At 41.6% G+C, this 18,762-nt stretch overlaps 1 protein-coding gene across 1 annotated transcript in view; it reads right to left on the reverse strand.

Annotated features, from left to right (window-relative positions):
* Nucleotides 1-4,028: 4,028 nt before the first annotated feature.
* PRMT8 (protein arginine methyltransferase 8) overlaps nt 4,029-18,762 on the reverse strand; it is a 68,874-nt gene continuing 54,140 nt past the window's right edge. The window contains exons 8-10 of the mRNA XM_008503231.2: nt 8,654-8,804; nt 5,686-5,807; nt 4,029-4,112 (exon numbers count right to left, since the gene is read on the reverse strand). Of these exons, the coding sequence (XP_008501453.1) occupies nt 4,029-4,112; nt 5,686-5,807; nt 8,654-8,804 (357 nt within the window). The remainder of the gene's footprint in view (nt 4,113-5,685; nt 5,808-8,653; nt 8,805-18,762) is intronic.

Genomic DNA, 18,762 nt, shown 5'->3' on the forward strand with positions numbered 1-18,762 from the left:
ATGTATGGTTTGTGATTAAATTCTGTTGTGACCTTAACACAGAGGTCCATTTCTGATTCTAGGGTTGTGTTGCACTGGAAATGCTGCTGGCTTATTTGAGTAAATGGAAATGGCTACATAGGAAAACACAGAGCTTAACTGAAAAAGGGGATGTTGTGCTTTCCCCATAAGAATTCATCAGTCAGCTCAGGCTTGATTTTGCTGACTGTTGTCTTATAAAATACCGTGTCTGATGATTCAGAGGAATGGCTTGGATTGTAGCCCAAACCTTGATGTTCTGTGAGGAAGTAAGACTGACTTTTGGTTGTAATTGTCATCACAAAACCAACACAGTTTCTTTCTGTTTCAAAATCACACTGTAGTTCTCTCCAAACTTCATAAAAAATCCCGTCTTCATGTTGTTTGCATCATCACTTGTCTCCAATCTTTGATTCCACTAAAAAATAGCAATAATATCAAACATACTAGTGGAAGGTGTCCCTACCCATGCAGGGCGTGTTGGAACTAGATGATCTTTAAGGTCACTTCCAACCCAAACCATTCTGTGATACTGTGATACTAAGAAAAGGTCTTCCCTTCCTGTCTCCTCTGCACTATCTGAACCCTGGAATAATTTCTTGTTGAAAAGTGCTCTGATTTAGCAGACACCTGTGAGCAGTGATCTGTGAGCAGTGATCTGCCTCTTTATCTATCTCAACTGTGTATAGCACATGCCTGTTCCACCCTTTTTTTGTCTATGCCCAGAAGCAGTAGCTATTTTCAGGGAACAGTGTTGTTCCCTTTAGGCATACTACTGCTCTGGCTCACCTCAGTCAACATACTGTGCAAAAATATCAATATTTTGGGAAATCTCTAGCTGCTGATTCACATCCTCTTTACGTTAAAACAATATATGATAAATTAACTTAAATAAATGTGGAATTTTTTTTCTTTTAGAATTAGGCTATTAGGAAACGTCTTGTTCTTTCAGATGTGAAACATTTGTTTCTTCAGTTGCCTTTTAAAAAGATTTGTATGTGCTGTAAATTCACAGTTAGAATAATAATTTTTTAGGAAGTATAGCTGTGATCTAAAAGATTTGTCTTCCTCCCAGCTGGCTGTGTGATTTGGGGATTAACATCTAAGATTACCTCTGAGAAAGACTGAAAGGAAATGTTTCTAAAAGGACTAAAAACTTCCCACTTTTCCAATTGGGACTAGTCTGTGAATGCTTACTGCCTTTTGAAAAATAAATCACCTGGCTTTGTTGCAACTAGGCAAGTACACACACTGGAATAAACTTACACCTCATATGCCAATCTGAAAATTACTCCTGTCCTTCCATGCCACCAACACAACATAAAAAGAGAACCCTAAGTTCTCTTTAATTAGTGACCCTTGGAGTCACATTCTTTGCAAAACCCTTAGATACTTTTGTTAAGGAGTGTGTAACAGTATCAATATATACTTAGACTCTGTTAGAAGGAAAAAAGGCGGGGGTGGGGGGCTGGGCGGTGGATAGGTGGAAAAGTAATGCATGTGAAAGGCTAGGATGCACTTAAGGGTTGCTTGGAGAAGAGATCTACCATGACTGGACTCGGCTAATAATTGCATCTGCCAGTCTCTAATGGGGAGTTACAGTGAAAACAGCCCCAGGCCCTCCCGAGGGGTAAATAACAAAAGAACAAAAGACAACAATCCCAAATTACAACAAGAAAAATTCCAGCTGAACAAAAAATGTTTCCTTGTGGGATTAGCACAGCACTAAAACTCTTACCCAGAGAGGCTGGAGAATCTGTTCTCAGAAATGTCTAGGACTCGTTTGGAGAAGGCTCCAAGTGACATGAGTTAGTTCTGAAGGTAGTCCCACTCTAAGCAGGTGGTTAGACTACAGAATTCCAAAATTCTTTTCAGTTAAATTATTCTAAAAATTCTATGAGGTTCTATAGCAAAATAACTCCAGATACTCTGTTTTGCTGTCCCCTCTGCATGTTGAACACCTTTTCCCCCCTCCCCCCCCCTCACCTTTGCTCTTCGTATATAGCAGGAGTCACTGCCTTTGGCTAAAGCAACCTACACTTACTCAGCTGAGAAAGGAGTTGTGAGCCTCTGACTCCATCTGAACAAGGGAAATGATAAGAGGTAGGACACTGGTGCCTTCCTGCTCCACACCCTCCTCACCTCTCTCTCCTGCTACTGCTGCCTGCAAAGAAAAGCAAAGAAAGCCAAGCCAAACCAGACCAAACCAAACCAAACCAGACCAGACCAGACCAAACCAGACCAAACCAAACCAAGCCAAACCAATAAAACATGCCCAGCAATGAAAGAAGCCTTCTAAAAGCCAATTTCCCACTTCTATAACAGTCATAAGGCTTTGTAATTAGAAAGTAGTTATAATACTGTGTTGCTTTGTTGGTTATACCCGTGACACTGGGACATGCTTCTTTCTTTAGTGTTATTTACACCTTTTTTCCCCCTTTTAAATGGCTTGAATCCTCAAATCACAAAAGTGTTAGGAGAAAGGGACTTCTGGAGGTTTTTCTGGTTCACGTAATTACTGAAAGAGTAGCTGATCTAGCTATGAACTGATCCCTGGAAAATTAAAATATTTTTTGAAGGAAAAAAAGTAGAACTAGGTAGAATTAGGTTTCTAAAAAGTGTAAAGTTGACAAATACTGGTAATATACATCTTCAAGTATGCTTTATTTGCAAGTGATTAAAAAGATTCTTAGGCAAAAAAAGTAGTTAATCTCATCCAATGCATAATGGAACATGATTTAGTTCCTGATGCCAAACAGAATGGAAAATGGGTTGATATGACCGATGATGTAGTTTCTGACAAATTACATATAATTAAATGATCAACATTCATATAGTAAAAAGACAATATATACATATGAAGAATTATAAGCAGTTAATATTTAACTACAAGCAGAAGATATTTTAAGAAAATCAAGGGATGTGAGGGGATGGGGAAGTTACAGGCATCTTAGTAGTATCAGAAGCCATAGACATTTTTTTAAAGACATTAGCCTGTTCCTGCAAATCACTGAGCTCTCGAGAATAGTATTTGCAATTTAAAACTTACCTAAAACATCACCACAAGGAAACACGAATTCCTATTTTTTGAAAATCATTTTGATTTAAGAATCTTGCAAACAAATGAAATGTGGCATGGCCAAGAAAAATGAATTACCCACCATTTCATAGACTTTGCATTCATCACATTTAAATACTAGATGTCTGGTTTCAGAAAGTCTCATGCAAAATCCAGCTATAAAAACTGACCACAGAAAATTTTCAATGATAAAAAGCTAATGTTTTTAAAGCTCTGACAGCCAGCCAGTTGTGTAGGTGAATTTTAAAACTAATGGTTTACATTTTCTGGAGGACATTAAAAAATATAGTGGTTGAACTTTCTGTAAATGCCAAGCTCTTATCTACACTTTGCATGGAATATTTACCAAAGCTATAATTTTGGACAGTTAATGGAATATATCACTTCCTAGAGTAGTGCCAGAGATAACATCATTATCTTGCCATAACTGCGTAATGACAACTAAATAATCACTAAAAGAATCCCTATTATGAAACGACATTTTTTTTTCTCATATACAATATATGTATTCATTTATATTGAATATAAATCCAGTAATACTATCACAGTAATGTGCTGTAGTGGTCTTTCATAAGTGAGAAAACTGCCCTAATCATCTTTAACATGCAAAGCTTGGAAGAACCCGAAATTCACAGTAAGTAGTACAATCTGTATATGAATCTTCTGCCATCCTAAAGTTAACCAGAACACTTAAGACTGTTGCTTATTTTTCCTATATGTTTGACAAAAGCTACAGTTCTGCATACTGTACATTCACAGTGGGATCCCAGCCCCCTGTACTATCTCCCAGAAGGATCAGGTTACCACTTGCCATCAAGTAAACATTCTAGTATTTAGTATAATAATCTTGACAACAGTTGGTCCTAGCTTGAAGTTCAGCAGTTCAGGACTTGATAAAACTCTCCTTTTCATCTCCCTGAAAGGTTTCTTGCTAGCGCATTTTGTAGTCATTAGATACTGACATTTCACATAGCTGTCCTTTAAAATCCAAGTCTACTGTGAAATCCAGGTCACGCTGTAAAAAGATATAAATGTGACATGTAAAGAAGACCGTGAGTTTCTTTGAATTCAGCTGAAGATGCAAAATTCAAGAGACACCTAAGGTTGTTTCTAACTTATTTTTAAACGTTGCTACCACTGAAAAAGCAGGATATAGGATATGTAACAGCATTCATCATACACTCTAGGTCTAGGACATATTTTTTGTTTCCTTAAAGCTAATTTAGTGTCCTAGGTACAACTAGGAAGCTTATGAAATGCTGTTGTCATATGTATACTGTAATAATCTTTTAAAGAAATTCCCCACTGAGATGCTCTTAACCTTATTCCAAAATAGCTCTAGTAAATTTCCCATTGGTGAGAAGCCCTCAATCATTCTTTATCTTATGATGACATGTTTCTTTGAAAGAGACACATAGTGCTACAAAATGAAGATGTCTCTCTACAAGCTTTTGAAAGGCTTCATGTTTCAGAAGAACAAAGCACTAACAAATCCTTTAGAACAAAAGTGGTTTCTCTGTCTTACGATATATATCAAGAATACATTAATTTTGGCACCTAAATCTGCATAAAGGTACTTACTGCTGTGCCAACAAATTTGAGATATTTTCTTCATTTTTCCCTCAAAAGAAAATCAGTAAATTCAACCCAAAAGAGAATGTCCTGGTCCCCCAAGGACAACATAGAGGTGGGAAACAGGCTGTTTTCCTCTATTTTCACAGCAAGCAGTAGCCTCAGGATAGATTGTGAATGTTTTGATGCAAAGTTTATTTTGTGTTTATTTCTTCCACTGTATCAACACTACCATGAAGACCATATCCAATGTGTATTTGGTAAAAAAAAAAGAAAAAGTAATGCAAAAAAGTAAGGCAGTGAAATCTTAAGATTTGCTGCAGTCAGCAAATGCAATATTTCAACAAGTACAAGTGAATGGGCAGATTACAACCAGGTTATTTTAGTGGCTGTATGATGTTATAGAAACTGAAGCGAAATATAAAATGGTGCTACTGTTTCTCCCAGAAGCCATGCTTCTCATGTCTTGCTCTTCTATACAGGCAATGGGTTGGCCACCAGACTGTGTCTCATAGCCTTATTACAAGTTAAAAAAAGCACAGAATAACTAACATACTTGGTAAAGGAATCATCCTAAAGCACAGAAATTGAAGTTTTCAGTGGTTATGATAGAGTAAAATCCACCATTAAATCCACAGACTTAAGCTGTAGTCTTAAATAAACCAAGTACTTATTCTTGATCTTGGCAAAAAGGATCTTGTCACTAATTTCAGTGACAGTATGAAGTCACAAAATGTTAGGCAAGCTGCCTGCAGAGCACAGCTGACTTGGTGATTAACTCAAATAATTTATTTCTTCCCATGCTAGCTCATTTGCAGGATGAGTATTCTAACATTAGCAGTGCATTATTATTGCTGTTGCCAGCTTTGTTGAAGCTGTGACTGGAGCACTTACTAATAATCATTAATTTAGAACCTTTAGCATACTCATTTATTTACTTATATGCAATTTTTTTTAGTGTTGATTACAGTCTGTAATCAATAGAGTTGGAATTAGAATCAGTGATGCTGACTTACCACATTTTTTTCATTTGGTTTCATGGATATACTCCCATAGATTTCTTCTCCTCGTCTCACAGTTAAATAGTCCTCCAAGTAGAAGACAGTTTGCTTCCAGTGAGTATAGGGAGCATCAGGTGCTAAAAACATATTTGGGTATTATTTATAGAAATTTACTCTTTGTCTTACAAATCAAAAATAAAGATTTGTGAACAACTGAAAAAAGTCTTCCTTCTCATAGAATGCTTTAACTTACTTATTTACTACATTAGCAAACATGCTTTAAAATAACACAATTCTGTTGACTGTCACTGGACTGTCTTCTGATTTTTAGTGGAATGTGTGAGATGTGGATCACATGCAGCAAGAAGGATTCCACAAAGGGGGTTACTGGGCACGATAGCACTTTTTTTATGCTTTCCTTTCAACCCACACACATTTAACTTGAGGAAATCTTCTAAGTGCTTTGAAAGTCAGAAGTGTAAATTAGTTCAAAAAGCAATTACATAAAACCATGAAAGAAAGTTTAATCAAAATCTATCAATCACAATGGCAAGGATGAAACCTTTGACTTGTGATCTCAGAACAGCAGATTTTACAGTTCCCAGGAGGATACAGCTGGGGAAAGGACACTTGCACCTTGATCTATTTTTTGAGTTTTAAAAGGCATATGCTATGGGCAGTTTGCCAGACATGGATACTGGTGTAAGTTAATTTCTAACCTGGCTTAGCAAAACCACTCTGATGACATTCTACTATTTAAGTTTTTTATTTTACTTATTTGCTTTTATTTCTGATTTAAATACAAATCTTTGAGCATTGCCTGAATGCTGCCATTCTCCAGCATTCTCCTCTGCTGGAGAAGTCAGCTACTAAAGTAAGATGTGCTGAGAACTGGCAGTAAAGGAAAGCAAAGAATTCAATAGGAGAAACGCAGCATCTGACAAGTGACAGGAGACAGAATTTGGAGGAAGCCTCTCTGAGCAAGCCTCCAAGGAGGATGAGCAACCAGCAGCTAAGAGGTCTAGTTGCAGGAAGAGTGATGAGAAGGGGCAAGTCAGCAAACCTTGAAAGGATCCTAGAATGGGAGTGTATGATTAATCACTCAGAATCTCTGAAACAGCAGCCCGTGGGAGCTACAGATAGTTTAGAGAAGCTTTTCAGGCATTAGATGAACACAATTCTTGATAAAGGTTCAAAAATACTGGAGATTGTGCCTCCTCTCTCCTCTTTTTTTTTATGACAGGTAGGCACAGAATACCTTGTATATACATTTGTAATTTGAGATGAGTCTGCTAAAAACTCTGTAAGAAAAACACTATGCCAAACTTAATATCAGCCATAGGCTTTTGTCCAAATATAGCTTCTTCTCCCTAATACTATTTAACCTCTCTCCTTCCTCATTTTCTCACTTTCTATGTGCTAAAGGAAGGTAAGCCCACCTGTAATGGTCTTGCAGAACTTTTTCTGTTTGAGTCCTCTTTATTCCATACACCCAAGAGGCATGAGGAGTCAAGAAAGTCCTTATGCAGCTTTTGCTATATTGATACTGGAGCAATTCTGTGTCTATTCTGCAGACAAGCAACTGGCTGCAATAACATAATGGATCCTTTTCCTTGCCACTTTTGATGCCTATTCACTGGGATGTCTAAGAGTCAGGCAAAGAATGTCTGTGTTTGAGGGCCAGATTTGTTGATGGAACATTTGATTGGAAAACATTAGCCAAATATCTTAACTTATTAGATAGTAGATGTTTATATGCACATATAAAACAGAAACACATTCAGTTATTTCTTTTGCAGATGAAGCCACATTTTTCATAAGGCAATGGAAGTAGACCATCTTTACTATGGTAGGGTACAATTAAGATCACAACACTGTAACTATACTGGTCATTCAAAGCTATTTTTTTTTTACAGAAAACTGGAGAATTGGCTATATTAATTTTAAACAAGATTAATGGGCTGTCTTCTGCTGAAAAAACTGTGCCTTCTGTGGAAAAAGCAGATGCCTAGAACCTAGTTTTCCACCTTACATTTTGTTCAGCATGAACTCAGAAATATTAGCACTTCAGGATACCACTGCAGTGACTCACAGATTGTTCATGCCTCCCTGGTTACACTTTGTTTCCCAGCACTTTCTGATGCCTATCATGGTGTGGGAAGTACTCTAGGATAATACATTTATAGAATGACCAAGGAAACACAGTTGCTGACAAATGTAATAGAAAGTACCAAATAACCACCCAGATGGTTATACTTCTAGAAACAAATACAAAGACATATAAAAGTACTCTGAGTTCTGAATCTCATGTAAAAGATTGAAAGCTCCCATGAAAGGAGAAAAAAAAATTTCTAATCATATTTAAATTACATCAGGTCCCATTTATACCTGTTTGAGCTGTGCACTGGAGGGAACTGCAACTAGCACCAACTGTAACTTGTTGTTCCTGTCATTAAAGTAGTCATGAGGTTTTTATATTTCTTGCAACACTGGCTAGTTTTTTTACTCTGGTAAATGGTGCCTTACAGGAATGGAGTTATTCCTTGAAATATCTGCTCACCAAGGTAAGTGAAAGTTTCACATTTGGGTTGTCAGAGGCGATTTATGTAAGCACAATTGGTGTGGTTATATCTTGGGGAAACAAACAAAAAAAGATGTTTTTGTTCTAGACTTCAAAATAGGAACGATTTGGGGGAAACCTGGATGCAGAGCTACTGTCTCACTGAGCTGACAATTCCCTGTCTAATCTGAGAAACCTGACATAGGATTTAGATGTAACTTGTGATGGGCATAAACTCCTGGTTCATAATGCCCATTCAGCTCTAAGCTTCGTAGCCATTTTGAAATCCAGAATTCCTATGAGCAGTAGTCATTTATCCTTCCTGCTCACCTCCCCCCAAAGGTTCAGTAAATCTTTCTGTACCACCTGACCAGTAGCACTGATACACTGACAGCAATAGAAATTAAAAGAAATACAGATCACCTGTAGAAAATCCCATCTTCTTGTGGCACTTTGTAAATTCAATATTAAAATAGGTAACCAAGGCATGAACATAATCATTACGCTGAATCTGGAGGCAGAATGCAGAAGTAAATGCCAGTTCTTCAGTCTTCACCGTATAAATATCTACCTCCTGTTTTGTGAAGAAAGAAAAAGGCACTTACATGCAGATGTCAGTGACTCTAAGGTATCCAGTGATGTACTTAAGCATTTATTTAATGATCCACCACAAAGACACCTGGCAGCCCTCTAACACTGTAAGAAACCAGTGGTACATATGAGCATATCAAATAATCTGATTCTATAATCGGCAAGCAATCCAGTTATCTAAGACGACTGAGTGTGGTAAGAGGCCACTCACAGAAGAGTTTGCATCCTAGGGAATGGCAGGGAGGGGCTTCATGAGCTGGAGGAGATCAAGCTAAAAATGTGTTTTGGCAAATACAGGTACAATGGATGTTGAAAACAGAGATATGTCCCAGTTCTAAGACCTGTTATCTTCAGAGCCTGTCAGCATAAGGAATGAGGGTAGAGTTGTGTTTTTAATAAAAATAAACTTCTGATTTATTTCACAGAATCACAGAACTGTCATGATTAGAGAAGACCTTTAAGATCACCACATTCAACCAAAAACATCCTCTCCGCCCCCAATAAAATATATATATCTATATCACCATGCCCACTAGAGCATGTCCTGAAGTGCCTCTTCTACAAGGTTTTTTTAATACCTTCAGGGATGGTGACTCCACCACCTCCCTGGGCAGCCTGTTCCAGAACCTAAGTAACCTCTCAGTAAAGAAATTCTTACTAATATCTAGTCTAAACCTCCCCTGGTGCAACTTTAGGACATTTCCTCTAGTCCTATTGTTATTAACTTGAGAGAAGAGGGCAAGACCCACCTAACTAGAACCTCTTTTCAGGTAGTTTTTTTAAGAGAGCAGTAAGGTCTCCCCCCAGCCAAATTCCTTCTCCAACCCATAAGACTCTCTCCCTTATTCTCTCTCCTTTCTTTATCAAGAAGGAGAGAGAGATTAATAGAGAGCGTCTGTTACTCGGTTTAATTGCCAGGCCAGTGACAGATGTATTTGGCGCCAAATGTGGGGCCCGAGCTAATTGGCTCAAGTCCAGTTTAAATTTTGACTAATTTGCCTGAACAGTTTAAATTCCAACTCCAGTGGAAGAATAAGACGAAGGCAAAAGGAGGTCCTTCTAAAAAGATGGCTGCTCAAATCTCCAGTGTGGAGTTACCCAATCCAAATATGCTGGTGACTCAAGATCCCTGCACATCAGGTGTGAGTACTGGGGATGCAAACTCCAGTAATGCACATACTGACAATGTTGCAAGTGCTCAAGCTTAGAGGTGCCCTGCCTCCAGCCAGGTGGAGGAGAGGGACAACCAAATTTATTGGATTGTGTGGATTCGATGGCCTGGCACATTAGAGCCACAAAAGTATAAAGCCTTGGTGGACACTGGTGCACAGTGCACCCTAATGCCATCGAATCAAAAAGGCACAGACTCTGTCACTATTTCTGGAGTGACAGGGGGATCTAAAGAACTGACTATTGTGAAGGCTGATGTGAGCCTCACTGGAATAAAGTGGCATAAACACTCAATAGTGACTGGTCCAGATGCTCCGTGCATCCTTGGCATAGACTACCTCAAGGGAGGTGATTTCGAGGACCCCAAAGGGTACCGGTGGTCCTTTGGTACTGCAGCTATTAAGACTGAGAATGCAGAATGGCTGCATGCTTTGTTTGGCCTTTCAGATAAATCCTTTGTAGTGGGGTTGCTGAGGACTACAAACCAGCGTCTGCCAACTGCTACTTCAGTAGTGCATCGAAGACAATATCGTGTCAACAGGGATGCTGTGATCCCTATTCACAAGCTGATCTGGCAGCTAGAGAGCCAAGGAGTGACTGGCAAGACTCACTCACCTTTCAACAGTCCTGTATGGACAGTGCAAAAGCCTAATGGAGAGTGGAGGCTGACAGTGGACTATCGTGCCCTGAATTAGGTTACCCCACCACTAAGTGCTGCTGTGCCGGACATACTAGAACTTCAGTATGAGCTGGAGTCAAAGGCAGCCAGGTGGTATGCTACTATTGACATTGCTAATGCATTTTTTGTTATTCCTATAGCACCAGAATGCAGGGCACAGTTTGCTTTCACCTGGAGAGGTATCCAGTATACTTGGAATCGACTGCCTCAGGGGTGGAAACAGTCCTACCATCTGCCATGGACTGATCCATGATACCTTGGAAAAAAGTGGGCTTCCAAACACAGACTCATCTTATGCTCGAACTTCGCAACCTCGGCATGCTTGGCTTTTGCTGCTTCTATGAGCAACGCCTAACCTGACTGTGCCACTGGAGCTTTGTCTCAGCACCACACTAATTTGGTTGTGCTGCTAATCACCCTTAGGGTGAGGCTTGAACCCATGGTCTCAGCACTGCTCGGGTTTGCTGTATAAGTACTGTGCGCTAACCGGCTGCGCCACTCGAGCCTCACCCTGATTGCGCCCCTGGAGAGGTATTCAGTACACTTGGAATCGACTGCCCCAGGGGTGGAAACACAGTCCTACCATCTGCCATGGACTGATCCATGATACCTTGGAAAAAGCAGATCAACAATCCCACCTAACTTGGAGTTGTCTGCAAGAGGAAGAACTCATCCAGATCACTGATGAAGATATTGAACAAGAGTGGCCCCAAAACCGAACCCTGGGGAAAACCACCGGTGATTGGCTGCCAAATGGATTTAACTCTGAGCACAACTCTGGGCTCAGCCATCTGGCCAATTTTTAACCCAGTGAAGAGTACACCTGTCTGTGCCATGAGCCCCAGCTTCTCTAGGAGAATGCTGTGGAAGGAAGTGTCAAAGGCTTTACTAAAGTCCAGCTAGACAATGTCCACAGCCTTTTCCTTCTCCACTAGGTGGGTCACCTGGCCATAGAATGAGAGCAGGTTAGTCAAGCAGGACCTGCCATTCCTGAACCCATGCTGACTGGGCCTGATCCCCTGGCTGTCCTGCACTTGCCATGTGGGTGTACTCAAGATGAACTTCTCCATAATGTTCCCAGGCACTGAGGTCAGACAGGTCTGTAGTTCTCCAGATCCTCCTGCTAGCTCATCTTGAAGATGGGTGTCACACTGGCAAGCCTCCAGTCATTTAGGACCTCCCTGTTTAACGAAGGCTGTTGATAAATGATGGAGAGAGGCTTGGAGACCTCATCTGCCAGCATCCAGGTGCATAGACCTCTGAGTGTCCAAGTGATGTAGCAGGCAATTAACTACACCCTCCTGGATTATGGGGTGTTTGTTTTGCTCTCCATCCTAATAATCTAGCTCAGGGAGCTGAATACCCTGGGAGTAGCTGGTCTGACTATTAAAGACAGAGGCAAACAAGGCTTTAAGTATATTTCAGTCTTTTCCTCATCCTTGGTTGTAATGTTTCCCCCTGCATCCAATAAAAGATGGAGATTCTCCCTGGTTCTCCTTATTGCTGATGTATTTTTAAGTTTTTTTGTCATCCCTTATGACAGTGGCCAGATGGAGTTCCAGATGTCCTTTTGCTTTCCTAATTTTCTCTCTGCATGACCTAACAAGATCCCTGTACTAATCCCAAGATACTTATTGCTTCTTCTCTTATTTTTTTTCCTGAGTCTGAGAAAAAACTGCCTGTTCAGCCAGGCCTGCTGTCTTCCCTGTCCTTTCTTCTTACCGCACATGGGGACAACCCGCTCTGATGCTTTTAAGATCTCCTTGAAGAACATCTAGCCTTCCTGGACTTTTTTGTCCTTTAGGACTGTCTTCCCAAGTCACTCTCTCAACCAGTGTCCTGAACAGGCTGAAGTATGCCCCCAGGAAGTCCATAGTGGAGGTTTTGCAACCCCCCCCCTTCCTTCACCAAGGACTGAGAACTTCCCCATTTAGTGGTCACTAAACCCAAGGTGGCCTCCAACTACCACATCTCCCACCAGATGTTTCTGTGTTTGTGAACAGGGGATCTAGCAAGGCACCTCCTATGGTAGACTCACTCACAAGCTGTGTCAGGAAGTCATCTTGCATACACTCAGGGAACCTCCTACCCTCTCTCCTTTCTGCTATGTTACATTTCCAGCAGATGTCTGGTAGGGTGAAGTCCCCAACCAGAAGAAGGGACGGCTGGCTAGGTGGTCTGTAACAGACACCCAAAAGGACATCCACCTTATTCACTTTCCCCCTCACCCTAATCCATAAACACTCAACCATATCATTATCACCATCAAACTCTATACAGTCAAAACACTCCCTTAACACAGAGCCACCTCACTGCCTCCCATTCCCTATCCTTTTTGAAGAAAGGATAGCCATCCAGTGCAGCATTCCAGTCATGAGAGTTGTCCCACCATGTTTCTGTGATGGTGACTACATCATAGCTGTCCCGTTGTACAATAGCTTCTAGCTCCTCCTGTTTGTTGCTCGTGCTGCATGCAATGGTGTAGATTCAGTTGAGCTAGGCTATAGGTTGCATACCTAACACTGCTATGCCACACCTATGCTCATCTCTAGTCAGCCTGGTTTTATCCCCTTCCCCCTTCAAACCTAGTTTAAAGCCCTCTCAATGAGCTCAGTGAGCTCTGCCAACTCCTGGTCAAGAATAGTTTTTCCCACTGTGGATAGTTCCACTCCATCTCTGGACAGCAGGCAGTTTCCTGTAAACATCTCAGTGATCAAAGGACCCAAAATTCAACCTATGGCACCAGCCTCTAAGCCATCTGTTGATCACCTGTGCTTTTCTGTTCCCTTCTGTTCCCTTCAGCATTCCCTGCCACTGAAGAAATTGAGCAAAACATCACCTGTGCTACTGATCCCTCTACCATTTGGTCCACTGCCCTGAAGTCCTTTTGTATAGCCTTAGAACTTCTCCTGGTAATCTCATCATCGCCCACCTGCATGACCAGTAACAGGCTGTAACAGGGTCATACCAGAACTAGGAGTGTCTCTGACCCAGGCACCAGGGAGGCAGACTTTCTTGTGGGATGGGTCTGTCTGGCATACCAGGCCCTCTGTTCCCCTCAGAAGTGAATTTCCTATGACCTTTTATTTTTTACATGAGTGGTCCCAACGCATGGGCTGCTTGCCTCCATCAGCATCCTCATTTGACTGGTCCTCCAGTTCCAGAGCCGCACATCTATTATTTGGGGGCAACTGGGAAGATGGGGGAGGCCAGAAAGGGATTTGCCTGCTGCCCTAAGCACGGACCCATTTCCAATCACCCCTGTCTCTTCAGTCACGGAATCACAGAAAGTTAGGGATTGGAAGGGACCTTGAATAATCATTGAGTCCAACAACCCTGCCAGAGCAGGGTCACCTATAGGAGGTCACGTAAGAATGCATCCAGGTGGGTTTTGAATGTCTCCAGAGGAGACTCCACAACCTCCCTGGACAGACTATTCCTGTGCTCTGACACCCTCAGAGAAAAAAAATTTTATTGGCATTTATATAGAAACTCCTGTGCTCAAGTTTATATCCGTTACCTCTTGTCCTATCACTGGGCTTAGTTGAGAAGAACCTGGCACCATCCTCCTGTCTCTCTCCCTTTACATATTTATAAACACTAATGAAGTTGCCCCTCATTCTCCTCCAAGCTGAACAGACCCATCTTCCTCAGCCTTTCCTCTTAAGGGAGATGTTCCATTCCCTTCATCATCTTGGAGGCTCCGTGCTGGGCTCTTTCAAGAAGTTCCCTGTCCTTCATGAACTGAGGGGCCCAGAACTAGACACAATGGCAGGTCCTCCCCTGCCTGGTGACAAGAGGGCAGAGGATGCGCTGCTTCTTGTGGTGCCTCCACCTGCTGCCTTTGCCTCAAGGCAGGCAGGGTGTGGCTCCACCAATATCTCTCTCACACATTCCCAGGTACTTCTCAATTTCTCCACCTCCTCTTTCAGTTCTACCACTGGTCTGAGCAGATCATTCACCTGATGACCGAGTACACAGGTGTTGTCACTGCTTCCCGCTGCTAGGAGTGGCAGGCTCAGACATTCTGCCCGTGCCTCCGGGCCAACTCCATCTGGGTCACCTCATTCTTTTTGGTCATGGTTCTGTGGACCGAGTTCATTGGTTCTTTAGTCATGGGCCGAGTGGACGCCACGGCTAAGTCTTCTTTAGGGAGGGAGATGCCTGTAGCCGCCCTCACCTCCTGTTCTCATGCCCTCCCTGCCCTCTCCTTTGCGGGGTCGTTGCGGGCGCCTGAGGGCTCCGTTGCTCTGGCAACGCTCAGGTCTCGTCCGCGGTTCTCGCGAGAGTTGCCGCCTGGTAGCGCGTCCCGCCGCTCACCGGCGGTCTCCCTGGGGGCGGGAAACACTCGGGAGAGGGAAAGGAAAACTGGGAACCCCCCGGTGGCCGGGATCTGCCGGCCCGGTGCTGATCAGCTCTGCCTTGGGGCAGCCCCACTCAGCGTATGGGGAAACGAGCTTCAGCGCATGAAGCAACAAGAATTCTTTTACGATGCCAGCCAGATATGAGACAAATGTGAGGGTTTTAATTAACTCATTAATTAATTAATATAGTGTGGAAACGGACCTGAACCCTTTATGGTGATCTGCCTGAATCTTAATCTGGCTACTATGTATTTTTATATTGAATGCTGCTGCTTATTGGATGTTAATTACAGCGAGCAGCACAGGGGACAAATGCTATCTTTGCACAGAGCAGGTGGTAAAGTCACGATTTCACAGTTGCAGAAATAAAATGGGCATAGTTAAAACAGCGATCTGGTCAAAATACAGCTCTTAATTTATACTAAAAAATGCGTTAAGCTGAGCAACTGGGGTGTCAGAATTACCAGCTAAATAAAGAGGTCCAGACTGTGGCTGGCACTGCGGGAGATGCCATGAGACATCCAATGCTACAGCCCCCTGGGCAGACAAAACTCCAGTTTTTACAGTCACTACATAAAGAGTGGTTCTTGGGCTGTCCTGTGACATGTTCTAGGACTGAGTAAACGATGGATAGAAGACCTCGTATTTTAAGGGATGACAGGTTGAGATGCAATGTTGCAGGCTGCTTGTTTGAATGGTATCACCCCAGCTGAAGGCAACCTAAGTAATGGAAGAAACAGCCTTGGATGACATCTTTCCTGATGGGAAAAAAGTCTGACTTGCTGCCTGCATGGGAATGGCTTCTGGAGTGCCCCTGCACCTCTTTTCTGATCCCCTTGCCAGCCAGTCAGCTTACAACAGCTAGGACTGTGGGAGCCTGTGTAGAAGTTGAGAGATTCAAATCTCAGTGAATGCTTGGGTTTGGAGGGTTCTTTTTGTGGTTTTGCTTTTGATTTTGTATTTGGAGTTGGGTTTTCTCCCCTTCCTCTTTCCCATGGCAAAACCCCAAGAGGGGATGTGATGGTGAAGGCAGTACTGGGGCAAGTAAGGGGGATGAGCTGGTGTAGAAGCTGCTGGACAGGCAGCATTGGTGCAAGCAGAATTTCCAGCTTCAGGGAAAGAATTGATCTGAAGGCTGAAAAGTAAAATTAACTAATTAATTAAAGTTAAAATTAACTTAGGGAAAGGAGAAATGACCAAGTCTTCTTTCTTTCCTGACAGACATTGAGAAACTGACCTCTATTGTCAGTTGCACACATCCATACAGATGTGAGGGGAACATTGAGTGCAATAGTTGGCCCACAGAATGCATTCACTTTTTTTGGGAGAATATGTTTTTCCTATTTTTCTTTTTTCCTTTTTTTTTTTTTTAAGAGTGCAGAGAACTAAGTATTATTGTGGGAAGAGAAGAAAAAAACATTACATTCTGGGTATTTTGGGGGAGCAGGGAAAAAATGGAGTATCTGAGATTGTTTTTACTAGATATGACAGAGCATACGCTGGTTTTCTATTACATGTAATAACAGGGAAGCAAATATAGCTATGGCTTCTAGATAACAGAGACCTCAGCCTCCTGCTAAGGCATTTCTTCTGCTATCTTTTCTTGTTTGCACAGAAGGAAATGCCTGAAAATTACTAGGATGTTGTTTGGTTTAGGTTTTTTTTTTTGGGGGGTGGGGGTGGGATGGATTGGAGGAGTTTACTCTGAGAATTCTGAGAGGAAAGACTGTGGGGAGAACTTCTGGAAATGAATGAGTGACAGGGAAAGTCATTTAGGAAAGGGAAGGCAGATCTTCACATGGAAAAAAGGAGTAGAAATAAAAAAAAAGAGGAAAAAGGAGCAGCATTTGAAGAAAGATGGAAAATTAATGGCATAGGTGCCTCTTGCTTGGCTTTAGGAGAAGCTGGGAGAAATGAATGTGATTAGGGAGTTCACTGATGTGGCAGTGAAGTAACAGAAAATTCTCATGAGGACTGCCTTGACCTAAATGTCATGGAAGAAAGACGTGGTACTCATTGCCACTCACAGATAAGTGCCTCATCTGTGTGGCTGGATCCCTCTGAGCAACAGTACCTTTTCACATAAAATACTGCAGGTCCCCCGTAATGAAGTGAATCACTCAGGTGAATCACAGTACTTCCAAAACAGAGGAAATTTCTCAGAGGACTGGATATTCATGCACACAGATCAATGTTTTTTTTTCACTGTTATGCTGTGTTCTCTGATAAACTATAATGTTGCATAGTATTTTGTGCAGGGAAGGCAGTTGGTGCTGTAATTAGCATTAAACTGTAATTTTAAAGTGGTGTGTGACTTCCACGTGTTTAAACTGTTCCTAGCAAGTGTGGGACAAATGGGAGGATAGAAGTAGATCAATTCCTTTATCGAGTCCTTTTTGTTTTGTTTTGTTTTGTTTTGTTTTGTTGTTGTTATTTCTCTGTGGCTAGATAAGGGAAGATATTCAGGAAAATACGACAGTATTTTTCATTATGAACTGGATGTGGCGTGTTCTTCATTCTTAGTTGGTTTTGTGAGTTTTTGCCAGTCTCTGATTGTAGATTTTTCTACAGCTGTGTGAACAATTGATTTATTGTTACTGTGTTCTCTGGTGCTGACATCAAATAAAATTAATGTGGTGAAAAAGTTTTGGGTTAGCCCAAGCCCATTTGTATTTCTCTGCTGTGCAAGGGGATCAGAGATAAAAACACAGCTGGTTTACTGAGTTTGAAAGTAAACTCAGGAAGGGCAAAAAGAAAGGGCAAAAACACTTCCATTTTTTTTCAGGCAATGTTACTGAAAGCAGTAGACCCTCAGGACACTTAAACACTTTTCCTGAGATCAGTTATTGGCTCTGATGGTTTGAAGATGCTTTGGTTCCACTACCCTTCCTGTCTTACTTGCTTGGGAATTTAAATAGAGCCAGGAAAATTCCTAGGCCCCTGGAATATAGTTCAGAGATCATTCAAAGGGGAATTGCTTCCACCACAGAGAAGATGCTGTATTCCCTGCATGCACCACCCCCCAGTGCACCTGTGGCTTAGTGGCTTGAGTTCCTTGAAGGTTGATGACTTGGGTTGAATCCAATTCCTGAAGAGTACAAATGAGGAAATTCTACTCAAGTCTCCAGCACTCTAGGTAAGTGTCATGGTTACAGTGCATGCAGGGGTTGATGTCTTATTTTGCAGAACAACTCAAAAGTATCTAAAATGGGAACTGAAACAATTGCAGATGCACAGGGCTCTGACTGGTCTGTTAAGAATGCATTGACTGGCTAATGTACAGGAAACCTCAACTCATCTGGTAGGTACCCCAAGTTAGCTGGCTTTGTGTTGAATACACTCCTAAAAATTCCCTTTGTGAATCTTAATATGCAGAAGCTGCACCATCTTGAAATGCTATAGTAAAACATTTGAATTATTAAACACTGCTGCTTCACTTATTCTCAAAAGTCTTCTTAGGCTAATATTATTTTATGAGTTCACAAATAGTTTCAGGATCAAAGAAATGCACTTTATATAAGTAAACCATGTCTAAAAGGAAATTACATTATAAAAAAATAAATTCAGCCTGGTTTTCCTGCTTCCATATTGCTACCCTGAACTTCCTTAAGTCAAAGGCTGTTGCTTTGCTCCATCTTGACTTAATCATTAACTATTTTCTCCTTTTTTAGTGATCAGTTTGTAGCATTAGGGACAGATTCTGGAATGCAGAGTGGTTTCCGCTTGTA

Source organism: Calypte anna, chromosome 1, assembly GCF_003957555.1.
Source record: "Calypte anna isolate BGI_N300 chromosome 1, bCalAnn1_v1.p, whole genome shotgun sequence".
NCBI classification, from domain to species: Eukaryota; Metazoa; Chordata; class Aves; order Apodiformes; family Trochilidae; genus Calypte; species Calypte anna.